The sequence below is a fragment of the Zootermopsis nevadensis genome, unplaced genomic scaffold, assembly GCF_977971745.1.
Source record: "Zootermopsis nevadensis isolate Lab colony 2312 unplaced genomic scaffold, Znev_1.0 Znev_ptg000042l, whole genome shotgun sequence".
Lineage (NCBI taxonomy): Eukaryota > Metazoa > Arthropoda > Insecta > Blattodea > Termopsidae > Zootermopsis > Zootermopsis nevadensis.
Window position 1 is genome coordinate 112,130 of NW_028259174.1, and position 17,619 is coordinate 129,748.

Below are 17,619 nucleotides of genomic sequence, written 5' to 3' on the forward strand. Positions count from 1 at the left end.
GAATTTGTTACTAAAGAATTTTTGTGTTGAAGGGCTAGAGTTCTCTGGACATGACCAGAATGGGCAACGAGTTACAGGACACCTCTGGGCTCTCCATTTGAAATTTATGTCTCTGATTTCTGTTGTAATGTTATAGTCAGTTCTGTGCCTGCATATCTGTTGTGACTATTATTTCCAACTAAACGTCTGTATGTATTTTTTATTAGTTCCTGCATATACTACATATTTTGTCAATTCCATCTTTGTTACCTTATTCCTAACACGTGGCCTCGTGTCTTACAGCGTGAATATGTTCAGGTAGCTTAAATAATATATTCGAGATCTAGACAAAAGAAAACTATCCACATTATCTTTCTGTGGTTTCATTTATAACAAATTAAAAAAGTTGTTTGAATAATGATAGGTGGAACAGTTATTGTTTCATTTCTTTATTCGCAGAAATTTGTTTCTCCCGTGCCATATGTAACTGCTGTATTTTTGGTGGAAATTGCTTCTACTAGCTTCTGCATTACTATTTTGTTGTCAAAGCAACATGCTTACTTTTGAATGTCTTTCTTGTAACAGACGACAAAATAAAATACCAAGGGTTTATTTGCACCGAAATAAATCTAAACTAAATAATAGATCAAGTTATTGACATAAATTGAAGTTCTTTGGTTTCGAATACATAATATTGAATACTTTCATATATTAATATGTATAACTGGATATGGTGAAGTCAGATGGAATCCACTCAAAATTCAGTTTAATGTCTGAATCAACACACACTTTCCAATTGTTATTAACAGAATTATTATGTATTTTGTTATCTAAAAAGAATTTCCAGTCAGTGCAAATAATTGATAATTATTTAACAATGTATAAATTGTGAATTGTGTTTTTTTAATATCCATGGTTTATTATGTCTACTGTCATCTCACTAACTTATGGATCAATGGAACATATTAAAGCTGTATGATGTATGTATAACTATTTAACAAGTTTGAAAAAACAGATGTTTTTTTTTTGTAAAGTTTTCCAGCCCATGTAAGTTTAAAAGAGATTCATCATGCCCCCAGGTCTACTAGTGATCTTGAGATCAAGAAACTGTGAATCTTAACATTCACACCTTGTATTTATCTTTATGACATGGTACTTGGGCAAGGGCCAGTCCCCTAAAGAAAATGAGATTTCAGGTATAAATGGCAGTGAGTATGGAGGTGGCTATCTTCAGGGTTGTTACGCTATGTACTCTGGTAGATTTCCGCCAACGGTTCAGAAGTCATACTGTCTCCGTCAAAAGGGCGATTAACATTTATTGCCCTGATGACAGGCAGTATGACCTCTGAAATGTTGGTGGAAATCTATCAGACTACAGGGAGCAACAACCCAAAAGACAGCAATCTTCATCTTCTGAGTTCTTTTACTGTATAGGCTCATAAAAGTTGTGATCTTTCAGAGGTGGCTGGTGCCACCACCATCAGGAAACATGCACCTCCGAAACACCAGCAGACCTCTACCAAACTACACAGTGCAACAACCCAGAACAGAGCCACCTTTATACCTAAAGAGAATTTAACATAAAAAGAAAAACTTATTGCTTTGCTTTATTGTGAACAGGCTTACTATGCACTTGAGATGATCGGTCACATGAGAAAGGGTGAGTCTGTGCTGGTCCACTTAGAGAGCGGGGGTGTAGGCCAGGCAGCCATCAACATCTGTCTGCACGCAGGTTGTACAGTGTTCACTACTGTTGGCACGCAGGAGAAACGGGCATTCATGAAGAAACAGTTTCCACAGGTATTTCAACAGCCTATTTCCTATCTCATGCACACATAGGGGAGATTTTCCGCCATGATAAATTGAATTATTTTACAGATTCTGAGTGTTATGTGTGAATTTCATTAAAAATCGAAGTTTCGATGTGAAACATACTGTCACAGAACTCAAATACTGCTCCCCATCCCCGCTCAGCTTTCTGCATTGCCTGCTTGTGGCAACATCATGACCAAACAGTTGGGCATACACATAATCACCTTCTACGAAAGCCTGTCAGTGCCAAAACATTTCTAGTCACAATGCAACAAATGAGTTCCCTTTCAAATAATGAAGTATGTGCTCTGTTATGGAATTTCTCACATGACAGCGTTACTGTCTCAGCCATCTGCTGGAGGACTGAACGTGTGTGCTATTTTCCTATTTATATTCTTTATTTTATTCTTTCTGATTGTGGGGCAGCTGTCAGCTTGTCCTGTTAGATTATGTTCCCATACCTCCACCAGGAACATTCATAATTTTTGTCTGGTTTCTTGGTTGTAAATTTTTGTTTTTGGCCTGGATGGACTCTGGGGGTTCTCAGTGATGCATGACGTGGCAGCAGCTGTCATAAGTTCCAAATATCTAATCTGAATTTTTGGTGTTTAGTATGGGGGGAAATTTGGGCCTCAACATGAGAAGATTGTGGGACATTTTGGTTTTCTCTGTGTTGGGCAAAATACTGTTTTTCTTTGTACATATGAGAGATGATCAAGAATGTCTAGGACCAAGGAACTGAGTACTGGTTCTGTGGCTAGAATCATAAATTCTGTTTTTACCATAATTAATATTCTCATTCATGCATTGAGATAGTACAGGATCCATGCCTTTGACCCAGGCACAGTACACTGTTTGAAATATTCTGGAATGTTTTTAACTTACCACATATGTTATAGGGATTTGCATTGGTATGATGTTGAGACTGTTCAGCAAGGAGAATCTGTTACATCACTGTTAAAGAAAGTGCAGAACTTTTTCTCTAGACCTGCAAGTTATAAATGGATGTATGTTCCTTATAGAATACATAATATTCGTTACTGTCCAGAATGTAAATTCAGAAATGGAAATTTTTCTTCCTCCAGGTTTCCCTATTTATAACACTGGTTAGACTACAGTGACAGAAAATGAAAAGTAAAATAATATGCTTTTAAGACATGCAACCATAACAGGTATTGAAAGGACTTGGCCTTGAAGGTAAGATTCCTAGAGTGTTTTCACAATGGATGTGTAAAGTCATCTTATGCTCCGTTTTGAGAATGTTTTGTAATTTGAAGGTAGTTCTCTTGCTTTTAATGCATACAAATTGTCAAACATGTGTGCATATAATCTTCTTTCCCAGTTGACGGACCGCAATATTGGCAGCTCTCGAGAAACCTCTTTTGAGCATCTCATCATGTCAGAGACAAATGGTAGAGGTGTGGACCTTGTTTTCAACTCCCTCACTGAGGAAATGCTGCTGGCCTCTGTACGCTGTCTTGCCCATCGAGGACGGTTCCTTGAGATTGGAACATTTAATCTTTAGAAGAACAACACTATTGGTATTGTAAAAATTTTACTGATTTCACATGGATTCATTATAGCTTATGCATTTGTTAAGTACTCTAAAACAATTGATAATGATTTACTCTTTACTGTACTTGAAGCTACTGATATAAAAATGCTTAAAATAGTTGTTCTCTATTCGTTACACAGTGCCGTGCCCTTCACACACTGGTGTACTTTGTTTGGAGCAGTATGCACCTATTGTTATCTTTGCTTTGGTGATTGTTCAACTTCATGAACAAGAAGTATATCAGAGAGTAAATGAAAGTTAGGTTGTCGAATTAACTAACTTCATAGCGTATAAGCTATCTTAAGAATTTGAAAACTGCTAATGTGGCCAAGAATTTACCCTGTATATAAGGAACCTTAAGGTTGGTTATTGTGTTCATAAGAACCACCCACTTTCACGTATTCTGATCCAGTTGGATAGCAAAAAAAAAAAAAAAAAAAAAAGGGCATGTAGGTTTAAATTTGTTAATTCTGAAGATGAATTATAGTTGATTACAAATACTAGGAAATTTCCCATCAAGAATGGCGAAAAAATCTAAAGTCATACTTAAAAACACATTTTCTTTATTCTTTTACAAATCAATGTATGAAAATTTAAATTTAATGTTTTTTAACAAAAAAAAATCACTATGTATCTTTGCGTAACTAAGATTGTAGTATGATTTAATGTAGTACAGTCTTAAACATGATTTTATATCTAAGTTGTAACAACTGTGCCTCACTGTGTACATGCACATAGTAGGACGACCTTAACAACATATCCATGGCTATAATATTATCTCATAGAGCCCAAAATCTCTTAACAGGAAATGATCACCAACCAACCAATAGTAATTATTATGTAGTTAAATAATAGTCTACTGCTCATCAATTCTCTTGTCAGCTTTCAAAATCTACGCTGTCCTCTGTGTCTATATGCTGGTTTCTCCATTCACTATTAAAGAACGTCCTGTGCCCTTGTGAGAAATTGCACAATCAACATGAAATTCTGAGGGACACACACACACACACGTATATATGTCTCCATGTCACATAATGTAATAGTTTGTTTTATATATTACATCAAATTTTTTTGTATTTCAGGAAAACTTGGAATTTGTTACTAAAGAATTTTTGTGTTGAAGGGCTAGAGTTCTCTGGACATGACCAGAATGGGCAACGAGTTACAGGACACCTCTGGGCTCTCCATTTGAAATTTATGTCTCTGATTTCTGTTGTAATGTTATAGTCAGTTCTGTGCCTGCATATCTGTTGTGACTATTATTTCCAACTAAACGTCTGTATGTATTTTTTATTAGTTCCTGCATATACTACATATTTTGTCAATTCCATCTTTGTTACCTTATTCCTAACACGTGGCCTCGTGTCTTACAGCGTGAATATGTTCAGGTAGCTTAAATAATATATTCGAGATCTAGACAAAAGAAAACTATCCACATTATCTTTCTGTGGTTTCATTTATAACAAATTAAAAAAGTTGTTTGAATAATGATAGGTGGAACAGTTATTGTTTCATTTCTTTATTCGCAGAAATTTGTTTCTCCCGTGCCATATGTAACTGCTGTATTTTTGGTGGAAATTGCTTCTACTAGCTTCTGCATTACTATTTTGTTGTCAAAGCAACATGCTTACTTTTGAATGTCTTTCTTGTAACAGACGACAAAATAAAATACCAAGGGTTTATTTGCACCGAAATAAATCTAAACTAAATAATAGATCAAGTTATTGACATAAATTGAAGTTCTTTGGTTTCGAATACATAATATTGAATACTTTCATATATTAATATGTATAACTGGATATGGTGAAGTCAGATGGAATCCACTCAAAATTCAGTTTAATGTCTGAATCAACACACACTTTCCAATTGTTATTAACAGAATTATTATGTATTTTGTTATCTAAAAAGAATTTCCAGTCAGTGCAAATAATTGATAATTATTTAACAATGTATAAATTGTGAATTGTGTTTTTTTAATATCCATGGTTTATTATGTCTACTGTCATCTCACTAACTTATGGATCAATGGAACATATTAAAGCTGTATGATGTATGTATAACTATTTAACAAGTTTGAAAAAACAGATGTTTTTTTTTTGTAAAGTTTTCCAGCCCATGTAAGTTTAAAAGAGATTCATCATGCCCCCAGGTCTACTAGTGATCTTGAGATCAAGAAACTGTGAATCTTAACATTCACACCTTGTATTTATCTTTATGACATGGTACTTGGGCAAGGGCCAGTCCCCTAAAGAAAATGAGATTTCAGGTATAAATGGCAGTGAGTATGGAGGTGGCTATCTTCAGGGTTGTTACGCTATGTACTCTGGTAGATTTCCGCCAACGGTTCAGAAGTCATACTGTCTCCGTCAAAAGGGCGATTAACATTTATTGCCCTGATGACAGGCAGTATGACCTCTGAAATGTTGGTGGAAATCTATCAGACTACAGGGAGCAACAACCCAAAAGACAGCAATCTTCATCTTCTGAGTTCTTTTACTGTATAGGCTCATAAAAGTTGTGATCTTTCAGAGGTGGCTGGTGCCACCACCATCAGGAAACATGCACCTCCGAAACACCAGCAGACCTCTACCAAACTACACAGTGCAACAACCCAGAACAGAGCCACCTTTATACCTAAAGAGAATTTAACATAAAAAGAAAAACTTATTGCTTTGCTTTATTGTGAACAGGCTTACTATGCACTTGAGATGATCGGTCACATGAGAAAGGGTGAGTCTGTGCTGGTCCACTTAGAGAGCGGGGGTGTAGGCCAGGCAGCCATCAACATCTGTCTGCACGCAGGTTGTACAGTGTTCACTACTGTTGGCACGCAGGAGAAACGGGCATTCATGAAGAAACAGTTTCCACAGGTATTTCAACAGCCTATTTCCTATCTCATGCACACATAGGGGAGATTTTCCGCCATGATAAATTGAATTATTTTACAGATTCTGAGTGTTATGTGTGAATTTCATTAAAAATCGAAGTTTCGATGTGAAACATACTGTCACAGAACTCAAATACTGCTCCCCATCCCCGCTCAGCTTTCTGCATTGCCTGCTTGTGGCAACATCATGACCAAACAGTTGGGCATACACATAATCACCTTCTACGAAAGCCTGTCAGTGCCAAAACATTTCTAGTCACAATGCAACAAATGAGTTCCCTTTCAAATAATGAAGTATGTGCTCTGTTATGGAATTTCTCACATGACAGCGTTACTGTCTCAGCCATCTGCTGGAGGACTGAACGTGTGTGCTATTTTCCTATTTATATTCTTTATTTTATTCTTTCTGATTGTGGGGCAGCTGTCAGCTTGTCCTGTTAGATTATGTTCCCATACCTCCACCAGGAACATTCATAATTTTTGTCTGGTTTCTTGGTTGTAAATTTTTGTTTTTGGCCTGGATGGACTCTGGGGGTTCTCAGTGATGCATGACGTGGCAGCAGCTGTCATAAGTTCCAAATATCTAATCTGAATTTTTGGTGTTTAGTATGGGGGGAAATTTGGGCCTCAACATGAGAAGATTGTGGGACATTTTGGTTTTCTCTGTGTTGGGCAAAATACTGTTTTTCTTTGTACATATGAGAGATGATCAAGAATGTCTAGGACCAAGGAACTGAGTACTGGTTCTGTGGCTAGAATCATAAATTCTGTTTTTACCATAATTAATATTCTCATTCATGCATTGAGATAGTACAGGATCCATGCCTTTGACCCAGGCACAGTACACTGTTTGAAATATTCTGGAATGTTTTTAACTTACCACATATGTTATAGGGATTTGCATTGGTATGATGTTGAGACTGTTCAGCAAGGAGAATCTGTTACATCACTGTTAAAGAAAGTGCAGAACTTTTTCTCTAGACCTGCAAGTTATAAATGGATGTATGTTCCTTATAGAATACATAATATTCGTTACTGTCCAGAATGTAAATTCAGAAATGGAAATTTTTCTTCCTCCAGGTTTCCCTATTTATAACACTGGTTAGACTACAGTGACAGAAAATGAAAAGTAAAATAATATGCTTTTAAGACATGCAACCATAACAGGTATTGAAAGGACTTGGCCTTGAAGGTAAGATTCCTAGAGTGTTTTCACAATGGATGTGTAAAGTCATCTTATGCTCCGTTTTGAGAATGTTTTGTAATTTGAAGGTAGTTCTCTTGCTTTTAATGCATACAAATTGTCAAACATGTGTGCATATAATCTTCTTTCCCAGTTGACGGACCGCAATATTGGCAGCTCTCGAGAAACCTCTTTTGAGCATCTCATCATGTCAGAGACAAATGGTAGAGGTGTGGACCTTGTTTTCAACTCCCTCACTGAGGAAATGCTGCTGGCCTCTGTACGCTGTCTTGCCCATCGAGGACGGTTCCTTGAGATTGGAACATTTAATCTTTAGAAGAACAACACTATTGGTATTGTAAAAATTTTACTGATTTCACATGGATTCATTATAGCTTATGCATTTGTTAAGTACTCTAAAACAATTGATAATGATTTACTCTTTACTGTACTTGAAGCTACTGATATAAAAATGCTTAAAATAGTTGTTCTCTATTCGTTACACAGTGCCGTGCCCTTCACACACTGGTGTACTTTGTTTGGAGCAGTATGCACCTATTGTTATCTTTGCTTTGGTGATTGTTCAACTTCATGAACAAGAAGTATATCAGAGAGTAAATGAAAGTTAGGTTGTCGAATTAACTAACTTCATAGCGTATAAGCTATCTTAAGAATTTGAAAACTGCTAATGTGGCCAAGAATTTACCCTGTATATAAGGAACCTTAAGGTTGGTTATTGTGTTCATAAGAACCACCCACTTTCACGTATTCTGATCCAGTTGGATAGCAAAAAAAAAGGGCGTGTAGGTTTAAATTTGTTAATTCTGAAGATGAATTATAGTTGATTACAAATACTAGGAAATTTCCCATCAAGAATGGCGAAAAAATCTAAAGTCATACTTAAAAACACATTTTCTTTATTCTTTTACAAATCAATGTATGAAAATTTAAATTTAATGTTTTTTAACAAAAAAAAATCACTATGTATCTTTGCGTAACTAAGATTGTAGTATGATTTAATGTAGTACAGTCTTAAACATGATTTTATATCTAAGTTGTAACAACTGTGCCTCACTGTGTACATGCACATAGTAGGACGACCTTAACAACATATCCATGGCTATAATATTATCTCATAGAGCCCAAAATCTCTTAACAGGAAATGATCACCAACCAACCAATAGTGTGCATCCCTTCCAGATGCGGGGTGATGACTGCATTACGACCATCGCATCATTGCGATGGACCAATTGACTTTGAGCTCAGCTTAAGGCGCGTTCCCGCCGTTGTGGGGGAACGAATCAGGTCGCAGCTTTTAAGCCAAATTCAATGACAAATTACGTAATGCAGGGGTATTTAAGCGCGATCGTGGTTGCGGGGCGCTCTCTAAAGTTTTGGTCCTTCGGTTGAGCGGGGGTGTTTTTCTTAACAAACGTACGACAGAACAAAGGAACAGCCGAGCCATCCAGCTGCCTCCGTGAATAGTGCTTAAAAGATATATATGTTCCTGCGCGTATTAAGGAAAAATAAAGTGTCGTCGATCAGTGCAACACAGAAAGACTTTGTTGTCCATTTGTGTAGAAACCTGCTCCACCTTCTAATTCCCGTATATTCCCAGGGAGTCGGAAACTCGTGCTCACCGACAACCTCTCACCATCATCAACAATCCCTTTCTGTATCTTTACATATCCCACGTCAAGAAGCTGTAATCATATGAGCAAACCAGGCTACGACTACGAGTATACTAAACAAGCAGTGTGACGTGTGGTGGACGGAAAGGGACGGTTACAAGTCACCAGGGAAAGGTACCTACTAACCTAACGTAATTAGGATACGACAGATATTAGAAAGTTTGAAATGTATGAACTGTGTTTGAATCATGAAAAAGTTTGTACTCTCAAAGACTAGACCAGCAAACGAAAGACAGAAGTAAGGGGGGGGGGAAACAACAACAACAACAGCATTCGCAGTAAATGTGAAACATGACTGTCGGAAGTAACGTTCTTATAAAGAATCCATTATTATCACAGACGTTTAGGGAATCAAAAATACAAGCTGTATCATACTTAACTTCATCATAAATGTTTTTTTCAAACCTGAGGTCCTAAGGCATTCTTCTCCCAACAGGCGCGCTACCTTCAGGACCACAGAGTCCCTCAAGTCCCCTTGACTTGGGTGCGGGGCATGCAGTTATATCAGTTCTACCTGCCTGATGAACTGCCAGAATTTGATTCCTACCGTGTCACTAGCATCACCGCTGATGTTGAATGTCTGCTGAAAAGGATTGCCTCTCTGATACCTCCTCATTATAATCCAGGTGATATATTTACTATTACTCTGATTTTTAAAAAGAAAAGCAATTTTGTAGGACAATATCTGCTGTCTGTGATAGCCACTTTAATGACGTGGTTGACTTCGTGAAATGCAGAAGGAATATCTTCATGTTGGGTCGTACTGTAAGGCCATATACGAAGGATTGTAAGGCAAACTGTAAACGGAACTCCAGTTTGCCTCCGGCCGTCTTCACCATCTGAGAACGATCAGCGTGCGCAGCCCCCTGCTGTGTGTTTAAATATTTCACAAATGGTCCCGACCCCGCGGCGACACTCAAAGTGTCTCTGATCGGGATGCCGTCTGTTCGCCATACAATATCGCAGCATCTGCAGAATTCTGTGCCCACATCTGCCAAGAGCTGGCTAGCCCACCGTGCATGGTATTCCATTCTGACACTTCGGTACCGGTAACAGCTGTTAGTCGTAACAGCGACCACACGCAAGGGGCTCCACAATGTTGACGTACCTGCTTCTGCCCCATCTATATCGGCTACTGCGAGCACGTACAGAACTGATATGAATTTGTGTTGCTTTCAGCACATCTGGTGGAAAAAGTGATGGCATATATCGATGGGACGAGCCCGTCTTTTCCCGTGTTGGGAGATGCTCGTAGTCAGTTGCCTCGCTCCATGTCAGCGATCTTCTACCTCTTGGCTGACTATTATTTCAAAGTTAATGAATGGGTAAGTAGTTGATAAGATATGTGAATTGTGCTTCCTTTAATCTTAATTTCTTTGGATTCTCTTTTTGAATATTCTACCTTCCTTAATGCCCTCGCTTCACTTCTGTACTGTAACACCAAGACAGACATTTCATTACAAAACTTTGTTAGCATTTCTTCCTTGATTTTGTCTTCAGTGTCCTTGTAAGTATGAAGCTTGTAATTTAGTCCTGTCAGTAACTGCTTCAGGTCGTGTGGGGTAATTCCTGTAAAACCCATATCTTACTTTTCTGTACTGAAATTTTAAAATTGTGCCATGCACATGAAATGTTCGACTCGAAAACGAACCTTTGAAGTTCCTCTCCAGAATTATTAATGGACATACATAAGTGTTTGTGGAAGAGTCCTTAGTGTTATCTGAATGATTTTGACACCGATTATTGCCGTGCAGTGTGGAAACAGTGAACACAAGGTTAAAGTGCGGAGTGTCTGTTGCAGGGGAAGGCAATTAGGCACTACCTGCTGGATGTTTGTGTCAATCCTGTACGCATCGACTCCTGGGCAGGAATGGCGCTTGCTCGTGGGAGTCAACTGGAAACTAAACTTAATTCTGTAAGTAAAATATTTACAGTGCGTTCCACTTAATGTAATCACTTTTGCAGGATGTGCATGAAGTGAATGCATGTGTGTGGCTGGTCATATCTGTCTGCGTGATTGAACTTGAGACCCACTGGATGGATTTTGATGAAATTTGGTATGGACTTATGCCATTGGAGTGTACTCTGACTTGCCAACTGCATGGGGCAGAGTCCTGAGACCAGTGGAGTGCCACATGGGAAAAGCGGATCCGCCACTGGGAGCAGACTCCTATGTGTATAATTTTGCTAGTAGCAATCAGTATTTTGTAAATAGGTAAGGTTCAACACAATTTTATGTCGCAGTGTGAACCATTGAAGAGCGAGATGGACTTTTTGCGTCAAGCGTCTGCTGCTCAGCGTTGCTTTCAGCGTGCTCTGGATATTGAGGCGAATCATTCATTGATGTGGATCGAGTACGGCTCCTTTGTCTATATGGTGCATTCCTTCTGTTCCCGCCTGCTTAAACAGGTAAGATAAAAGAGCGTTTCTTGTAGCTGTAAACTCGCTTTTGAGCTTCACTGAGAGCAAGAGTCGTATAACAAGTAACTGAAAATGCTGTCCACTGTTTGATGCTGATGACGGAGGATGTACACAATAGAATATTCTCAGGTGATTGGTCTATCAGTTTGAAGCAGAGGTACGATTTATAATCTCCACCATCAGGGAATGGTGTTTATTGACACACACACACACACACACACACATTTACAGATTCACTGGGGCCTACATTTGTGACAACCATTGACCTTTGAAGGTTAGGTTACTTATGCAGAGTAAAGTATAAACTCATGTCGTCACCATTAAGCTCACTGATTCAAAACTTGCAAAAACAAGTTAGAGTGACGCACTTATATGATATTTTTCTGACCTTCTGACATGCATAGTTTTTTCTTCAGAAGCAAGATGGCCTTTCTGAATGTTATTCAACATTCTTGTGAACCTAACCTAACCCTGCTGTGGTTTCTTGGAGTATGTTGGTGAGCTCTTCAAAGTCAGTCCTTGCACCTCCCAGATCATCTTTCAGTTGTCCCAGTATGTTAATACTCTTCTTGTTCAGCCACTGCATTGTCTTGATGTTATTTGTGGTGAGAAACTTGCTGATATCTCCAGAGGAGGAATGCGTATGAGATATTGTGACCATGCCAGTCTTTTGCTTCTCTCTCTCTCTCTGGTTTATCTGTGATGTGCTATAGCCATCTTGTTGGAATGATTTCCATCGATGTTTTATTTACCATTCAGACTTGGCCCAGACGCATTTGCTGTAGCAGAACACAGTACAGAAAGGCAATTCAGAGTGAAGTAGGAGAAGAGTCAATGAGAAACATTTTAGGAACCATGTGAGTAGGAAAGTAGGTGGAAGAGTTTTAGTGACCCAGTGGTTGAAAGTGCGTTAGTTCTGCTGAGTCAGTCACTGCTGGTGAGGCTTAGCAGTTGCTTGATGAAGGTGTCTGAGTGGTAGGTCTGGTTAGAAAGGTGATAAGAGTCTTTACTCGGTCTGTACACATCTTTACAGTTGAAGTTTTGAAGGTGCTCTCTTATTTCAGTGGTTTCCCTGATGGTGCAGGTGTGACTGATCCTGTTGTACATGCCCAGTTCTTGATTTTGGAGTTGTCTGTCCTCTGTGGAACCGAAGCAGACGACTCCAGACTCAAAGATTGGCGTGCACAAGATCCTCTGCTAATGCAGTAAGGTTTACTTGACCAATTGGGTCTTCATATCTCCACCAGGAGTTGGGAACACATTAGAGACTCCAGACTGGAGATTGGCTGTAACAAAACTCTCCACAGAGATGAAACACTGCGTCATCTTTGACAGACAGAACAGAAGACATAGCCATTATCTGCACCTACAATTTCACATCATCAGGGAAGCCATTTAATTAACAAAACATTCTCATTATTGCATTGTAATTTTTGTAAACCATTGAACACTGTGTGTCTGCAGGAAACAGACAGCCTCAGCCTGGAGATGTTTGAGATATTGGAGAATCGAAAGGAGAAGATGTTGGACACGGCAGAGAAGTGTTTCACCACTGCCAGCAAGGTCAGCGGTCAAGTGAATCTTTGTTTGTTGTTTCGCTGTTCTGAGTGTTTTTATTTTTAAAATTGCAGATGTAGGCCATTTATCTCATATGACTAACTCCATGGAGCAGAGTTTATCGTAAGAAGCTCATAGTCTCTCGGGTAATGAAGAAATTCCCCATCTTGCGTGCGATCGGAAGGTTCATTATCGTGATGACCAAGTATGTACGACTGGCCCCTGACCAGTCCATTCCTAAGGAACTATTAAAAATCTATTTTAATATTATCCCTTATCCAAGCCTTTGTCTTCCATGTGGTCTGTTCCTTTCAAGTTTTCTGACTAAAATTTTGTATCTATTTCTTATCTCTCCACGTGTTTACCCATTTGATAATTCCCTTTGATTTGTCATCAAAATACAGAAAGGCAGCTCAAAGACTAGGTATGCTTCGCCCTGTCTTTAATAGGAGAAATCGCATGTCCATCGGAAATGGCGTGCTGTTTTGTTAGACGGTCATATGTCCTATGATAGATTATACTTCAGCTATAATTTTTGTGGCTAAAATATCAGGACTGGTGTATGTTGACAGATATGGTATGCTGCAGGAGAGGATTGTGGAATACAAGATGAGCGCTGGGTAAAGTGGCAGAGAAGAGAGACCACAATCCAAGAGTTTTCCTTAGCCATTTTGCAAAGGTAAGAGCAGTAGGCTTCCTTGGTGTTTTTATAAATGGATTATAATTATTCTTGGTGTTGTGAAATAAGAGCCCGGTTAGAGTCAGAGGTAAAATGATCAAGAGAATGGGGTTTGTGAGTGGGATCCTGGGAGGGCTGGCAGAGATGGCTTTGAAACTCCTCCACAGACGACGCGAAGTGGGAAATGCCCTCAGGCAATTTGTCTAGGGAGGCAGGATTGGACTGGTCTGAAACTTTCCTGTCGGCAAGGTCACGAGTCCCGTAGGTCAGCTGGCATAGGCGCATCATAATCCTGGTGTACTGATTAGGAAAAATGTTGTCAGCCCAAATGTAAGTTTCTATTTCCTGGATCTGATTAAATTTATTGCACAAGGTTAACAACTCACCAGAGGTTTGATGGAGTCCGAGGCGGACGCGTGAATCTCGCTGCCTGCTAATCACCTAAATATTCTTGGAGGCCGGTGACCTTCCGTATGTTGATCTCATATTCCAGCTCATCCTTCCTGAGGTAGTCCAAATTCGGAAGTGCACGATCCATTGTAAAGATGATAAACAGCTGACAGATTAACAACAATTCACAATAATCAGTACAAAAGAAAAAAATGTGAGTGCAATAACAGAAGACCTTGAGTTAGATAGAATCACAAAACCACGCTCTGTGCTACCACTTGATATGCACAAAGGCCCAGAACCCTTGATAAGAAAATGGTTTATTAACAAACTATGAACTGAACAAGAGTATGCCTGTTGAATATAGACGCGACGTTTATTGCAGGCTTGCGAACACCTTCATCAGACGCAGGCTAGTTATGCCCGTAGGATAAGCTACAGTAATCCACAGAACTTGGCAGTTGAAGCCTTAGAAGTCTACTATAGGATCCACGCTTGCATACTTAAATATTTGGAGCAGAATGAAGGCAGAAAGCTCGATGACAATTTGAAGACGCTGTTTGAAAAAATGCTCAAGGATGCTGCCGCAGGACCATTCATGGCTTCTAATTTGAGAGAAATAGAAGGGTAAGCGTGTTTCTGTGTCATAAGCTACCGTATTGCTTATTAAAGTAACTTGCAGCAGGTGTGTTGTATGACAGCCTTGTGAATTAGTTTTGTTAGAGTACCCGAAACTGTTGTCAAGTCTTTTAAATTATAGATTCCAACAGAAAGTGAGTGAGCGAAAGAGTGATTCATTTGTGGAAATTTGCTTGTGTTTATTGATTGTAGCTGCTAATTTTAACATGTCTTTATCTGAAATAAACATGATTTTCAAATTTTTTTATTTTTGTTGTAATACTATGTGGGGGCTTTTTAAATGTTTGTGGAACTAGGAAGTTGTTTGTAATAAACTGAGAATTTTCTTTAGTTCCATATTTGTAAGTATTCTCTTAAAATGTCTCTGTTGTTTCAACAGGTTTATAATTTTCTTTCGTATTCCGTATTTACTTGCTTTAGGAAAGCCGAGAGTGACGAAGAAACGACCGCCCGTGTCTTTGGATATTTTCGAAGAGGTCCCATTTACAAAGAAAGCACGTCTGGATTTGCCTCTGGTTAGATTATTATTAAATATAAAGCACTATATATAGTAACAACTGTGAGCACATATTTAAGAATGCCTCATTGCAACTTCTTTAACAATTTGTAACCCAGTGTCAGCTGGCAATTGACGTGACGGCGTTACGCCACTGCAGCGCAAAAGGTTGTAATATTTTACTTCTTAATACAACGTTTGCAAGTTACTGACAACAACAGTTACGTGTGTTCTTATTGGTGGTCAAGTGTAGGAATTGAGGCAGTGGGACACAGGAATAAACAGAATATGGGAATAGCTGAGGAGAAGAAGATTAATTGATCCTTGGGATTTTACTCGGGGGAAAGCTGTCTGCCACCTGACCAGCCTACTGCTTGCCAGGAAATCAGTGGATTATGTTCAGTACACTTGGCAGGCTCACTTCATATCTCAACAGAAAATTGGCTGAGATCATGAAGGGCACTCCTGTCTTCTACAGATGTATCTGTCTCAATTTGACGTGCATTGTGTAAGTACACTAGCAATATGATGTATTAGATGTGCTTGTCATGTGATAGAGTTAAGTCTGTCCAAGAATATGTGGCACTGTTTATCATTACAATGCCCTTTGTAACTTGGTTGTTGTATTTCTTGTGGTATAGCTCTTTTGCAAGATGTTTGTTAAAATATTAGAGTGTTCGAGCTGTCTGTTAGTAAAGATTCCTTTGCATATGAATCTTTATCAGAAAAGCTATCAGACTGGTAAACATTTATTGACATATATTGAGGTTGACACTGCATCAGCACAAATTTTTTTTAAGTTGAATGGTTTATTGAGGACCACTACATGCTTAAACCTTAATTTTTAATCTTCACTATTGTCTCTTTAAGTGCTTGAATGTAAGAGACAAGACTGCTAAGTCGTGTACATGTTTGAAGCAGATAACTTTCGCATGGACCCATTGCAAATGCTTTACGATTATTCATATGAGTTATTTACCAGGAAGCATGGGATGTCTGAGCTAGAGTAGAAACACAGTTTTTTCACCAGGTTTAGAAGCACATGCTGAAATGGAAGGGAGAGGAATTTAAGTGGTGTAGCTCTTTTGCAGGATGTTTGTGTTCGAGCCATCTGTGAGTGAAGATTCCTTTCCGTATGAATCTTGGAGGTAGAAGGTACCTTATTGATCTTGATATTGGGTAGTCAATCAGCATATGATTATCATGTTGAAGGGGTCCCGGGATCTTAATAAACATTGTGACCACAATCCGAAATTGTTGTGTAGACACGCTGTCAATTCAGTAATCAGCGTGCACTAAAACGCATATCGTAAAACTGTTTATTGACGTAATGTCAGATATAAAGGTATTGTTTTGTGGAATGGCCTCTGTGGTAAGTTGCATTCTTTATTCTGTTCTGTTTCTGCTTGTTAAAGTTGTTTCATAGAGATTGCTGCTGGTGTGTCATGGAGAGATGTTTCCTCAAGGTAAGGCATTTTGGTGCGCTCTCCTTTACTTAGTGGGGAATCCCCACGTCCACAGTACAGAGTGTCTAAGTATTTGTGACCAGGTTGGTGGCCTCAGCACTCTGCCAGTTTCTCATAGTAACTAGCTCCTTAGCACCTACAGTCATCATTCCATCACTTCTGCATGATGTTCTGGCAGATGCATTTCTCTCCTAATCTTCTGTGAGCGTGGAAATGAGCCTTTGTAAAAACAAATTTCTTGACTAGCTGAATATCAAAGTATTCAGAGAAGGTTTTGCGTCATGGACGTGTTTAATTCGCCATTTTGCAAGCAGGACGTGATCAAGATATTTCCTCATCAGCACAAATCTAAGGTTGCCAAGGAGACAAATATTACCAATTTAATGACTCAAGCCTCAACTTCGGCGCTTGTTTCCACACATTTGCTCGACATTTTTTAGAGCGGGTTACCTTGGCATCTCACTAATTGTTGAATACCTATGTACGCGCATCTAATTATAGGGCTGATACTAACCAAATGTAACACAGACGTAATTAGCTATAAGAAGATGAAAGGGGTTTGGTAAGCATTTTGTAGTTATTGCAAACCTTTTTATACATTTTCAAGATTTCCATCACCAACTGTTTTGATATGGGCGACAGGAAGTCTTTATCTTGTCCACTGAAGACAAGTTTATTGTTTCGTCTTCAATTACATGCACAGCTGCAAATGGCCCGCTGAGGTCAGCACGCCCGGACTTTGAAGGGTCAGAGAAGGTTGTCAACACTGCATCTTTCAAATTACACGACATATTATTTGCAAATGATATCTTATGAAGCCAACTAATTGACTATATGGCTTACCGAACCCGAAGGTTCATCACC

The 17,619-nt window shown here is 38.9% G+C and overlaps 1 protein-coding gene across 1 annotated transcript; it reads left to right on the forward strand.

Annotated features, from left to right (window-relative positions):
• The first annotated feature begins 1,163 nt into the window (after positions 1-1,163).
• Positions 1,164-15,036, forward strand: LOC147871717 (uncharacterized). Its single transcript, XM_087360333.1, has 12 exons — positions 1,164-1,175; positions 1,600-1,779; positions 3,134-3,259; positions 6,037-6,216; positions 7,632-7,769; positions 9,544-9,733; positions 10,287-10,432; positions 10,909-11,022; positions 11,352-11,516; positions 12,993-13,091; positions 13,658-13,764; positions 14,540-15,036. The coding sequence occupies exons 1-12, from the start codon at positions 1,164-1,166 to the stop codon at positions 14,586-14,588; spliced, it is 1,506 nt and encodes a 501-aa protein (XP_087216459.1). The 3' UTR covers positions 14,589-15,036.
• The last annotated feature ends 2,583 nt before the right edge of the window (positions 15,037-17,619 follow it).

Bases quoted from the DNA above. Each gene is read 5' to 3' on its own strand.
- LOC147871717 (XM_087360333.1), top strand. The intron at 3,260-6,036 runs GTACGCTGTCTT...TATTGTGAACAG, and splicing joins AGGAAATGCTGCTGGCCTCT to GCTTACTATGCACTTGAGAT. The intron at 10,433-10,908 runs GTAAGTAGTTGA...TGTCTGTTGCAG, and splicing joins ATTTCAAAGTTAATGAATGG to GGGAAGGCAATTAGGCACTA.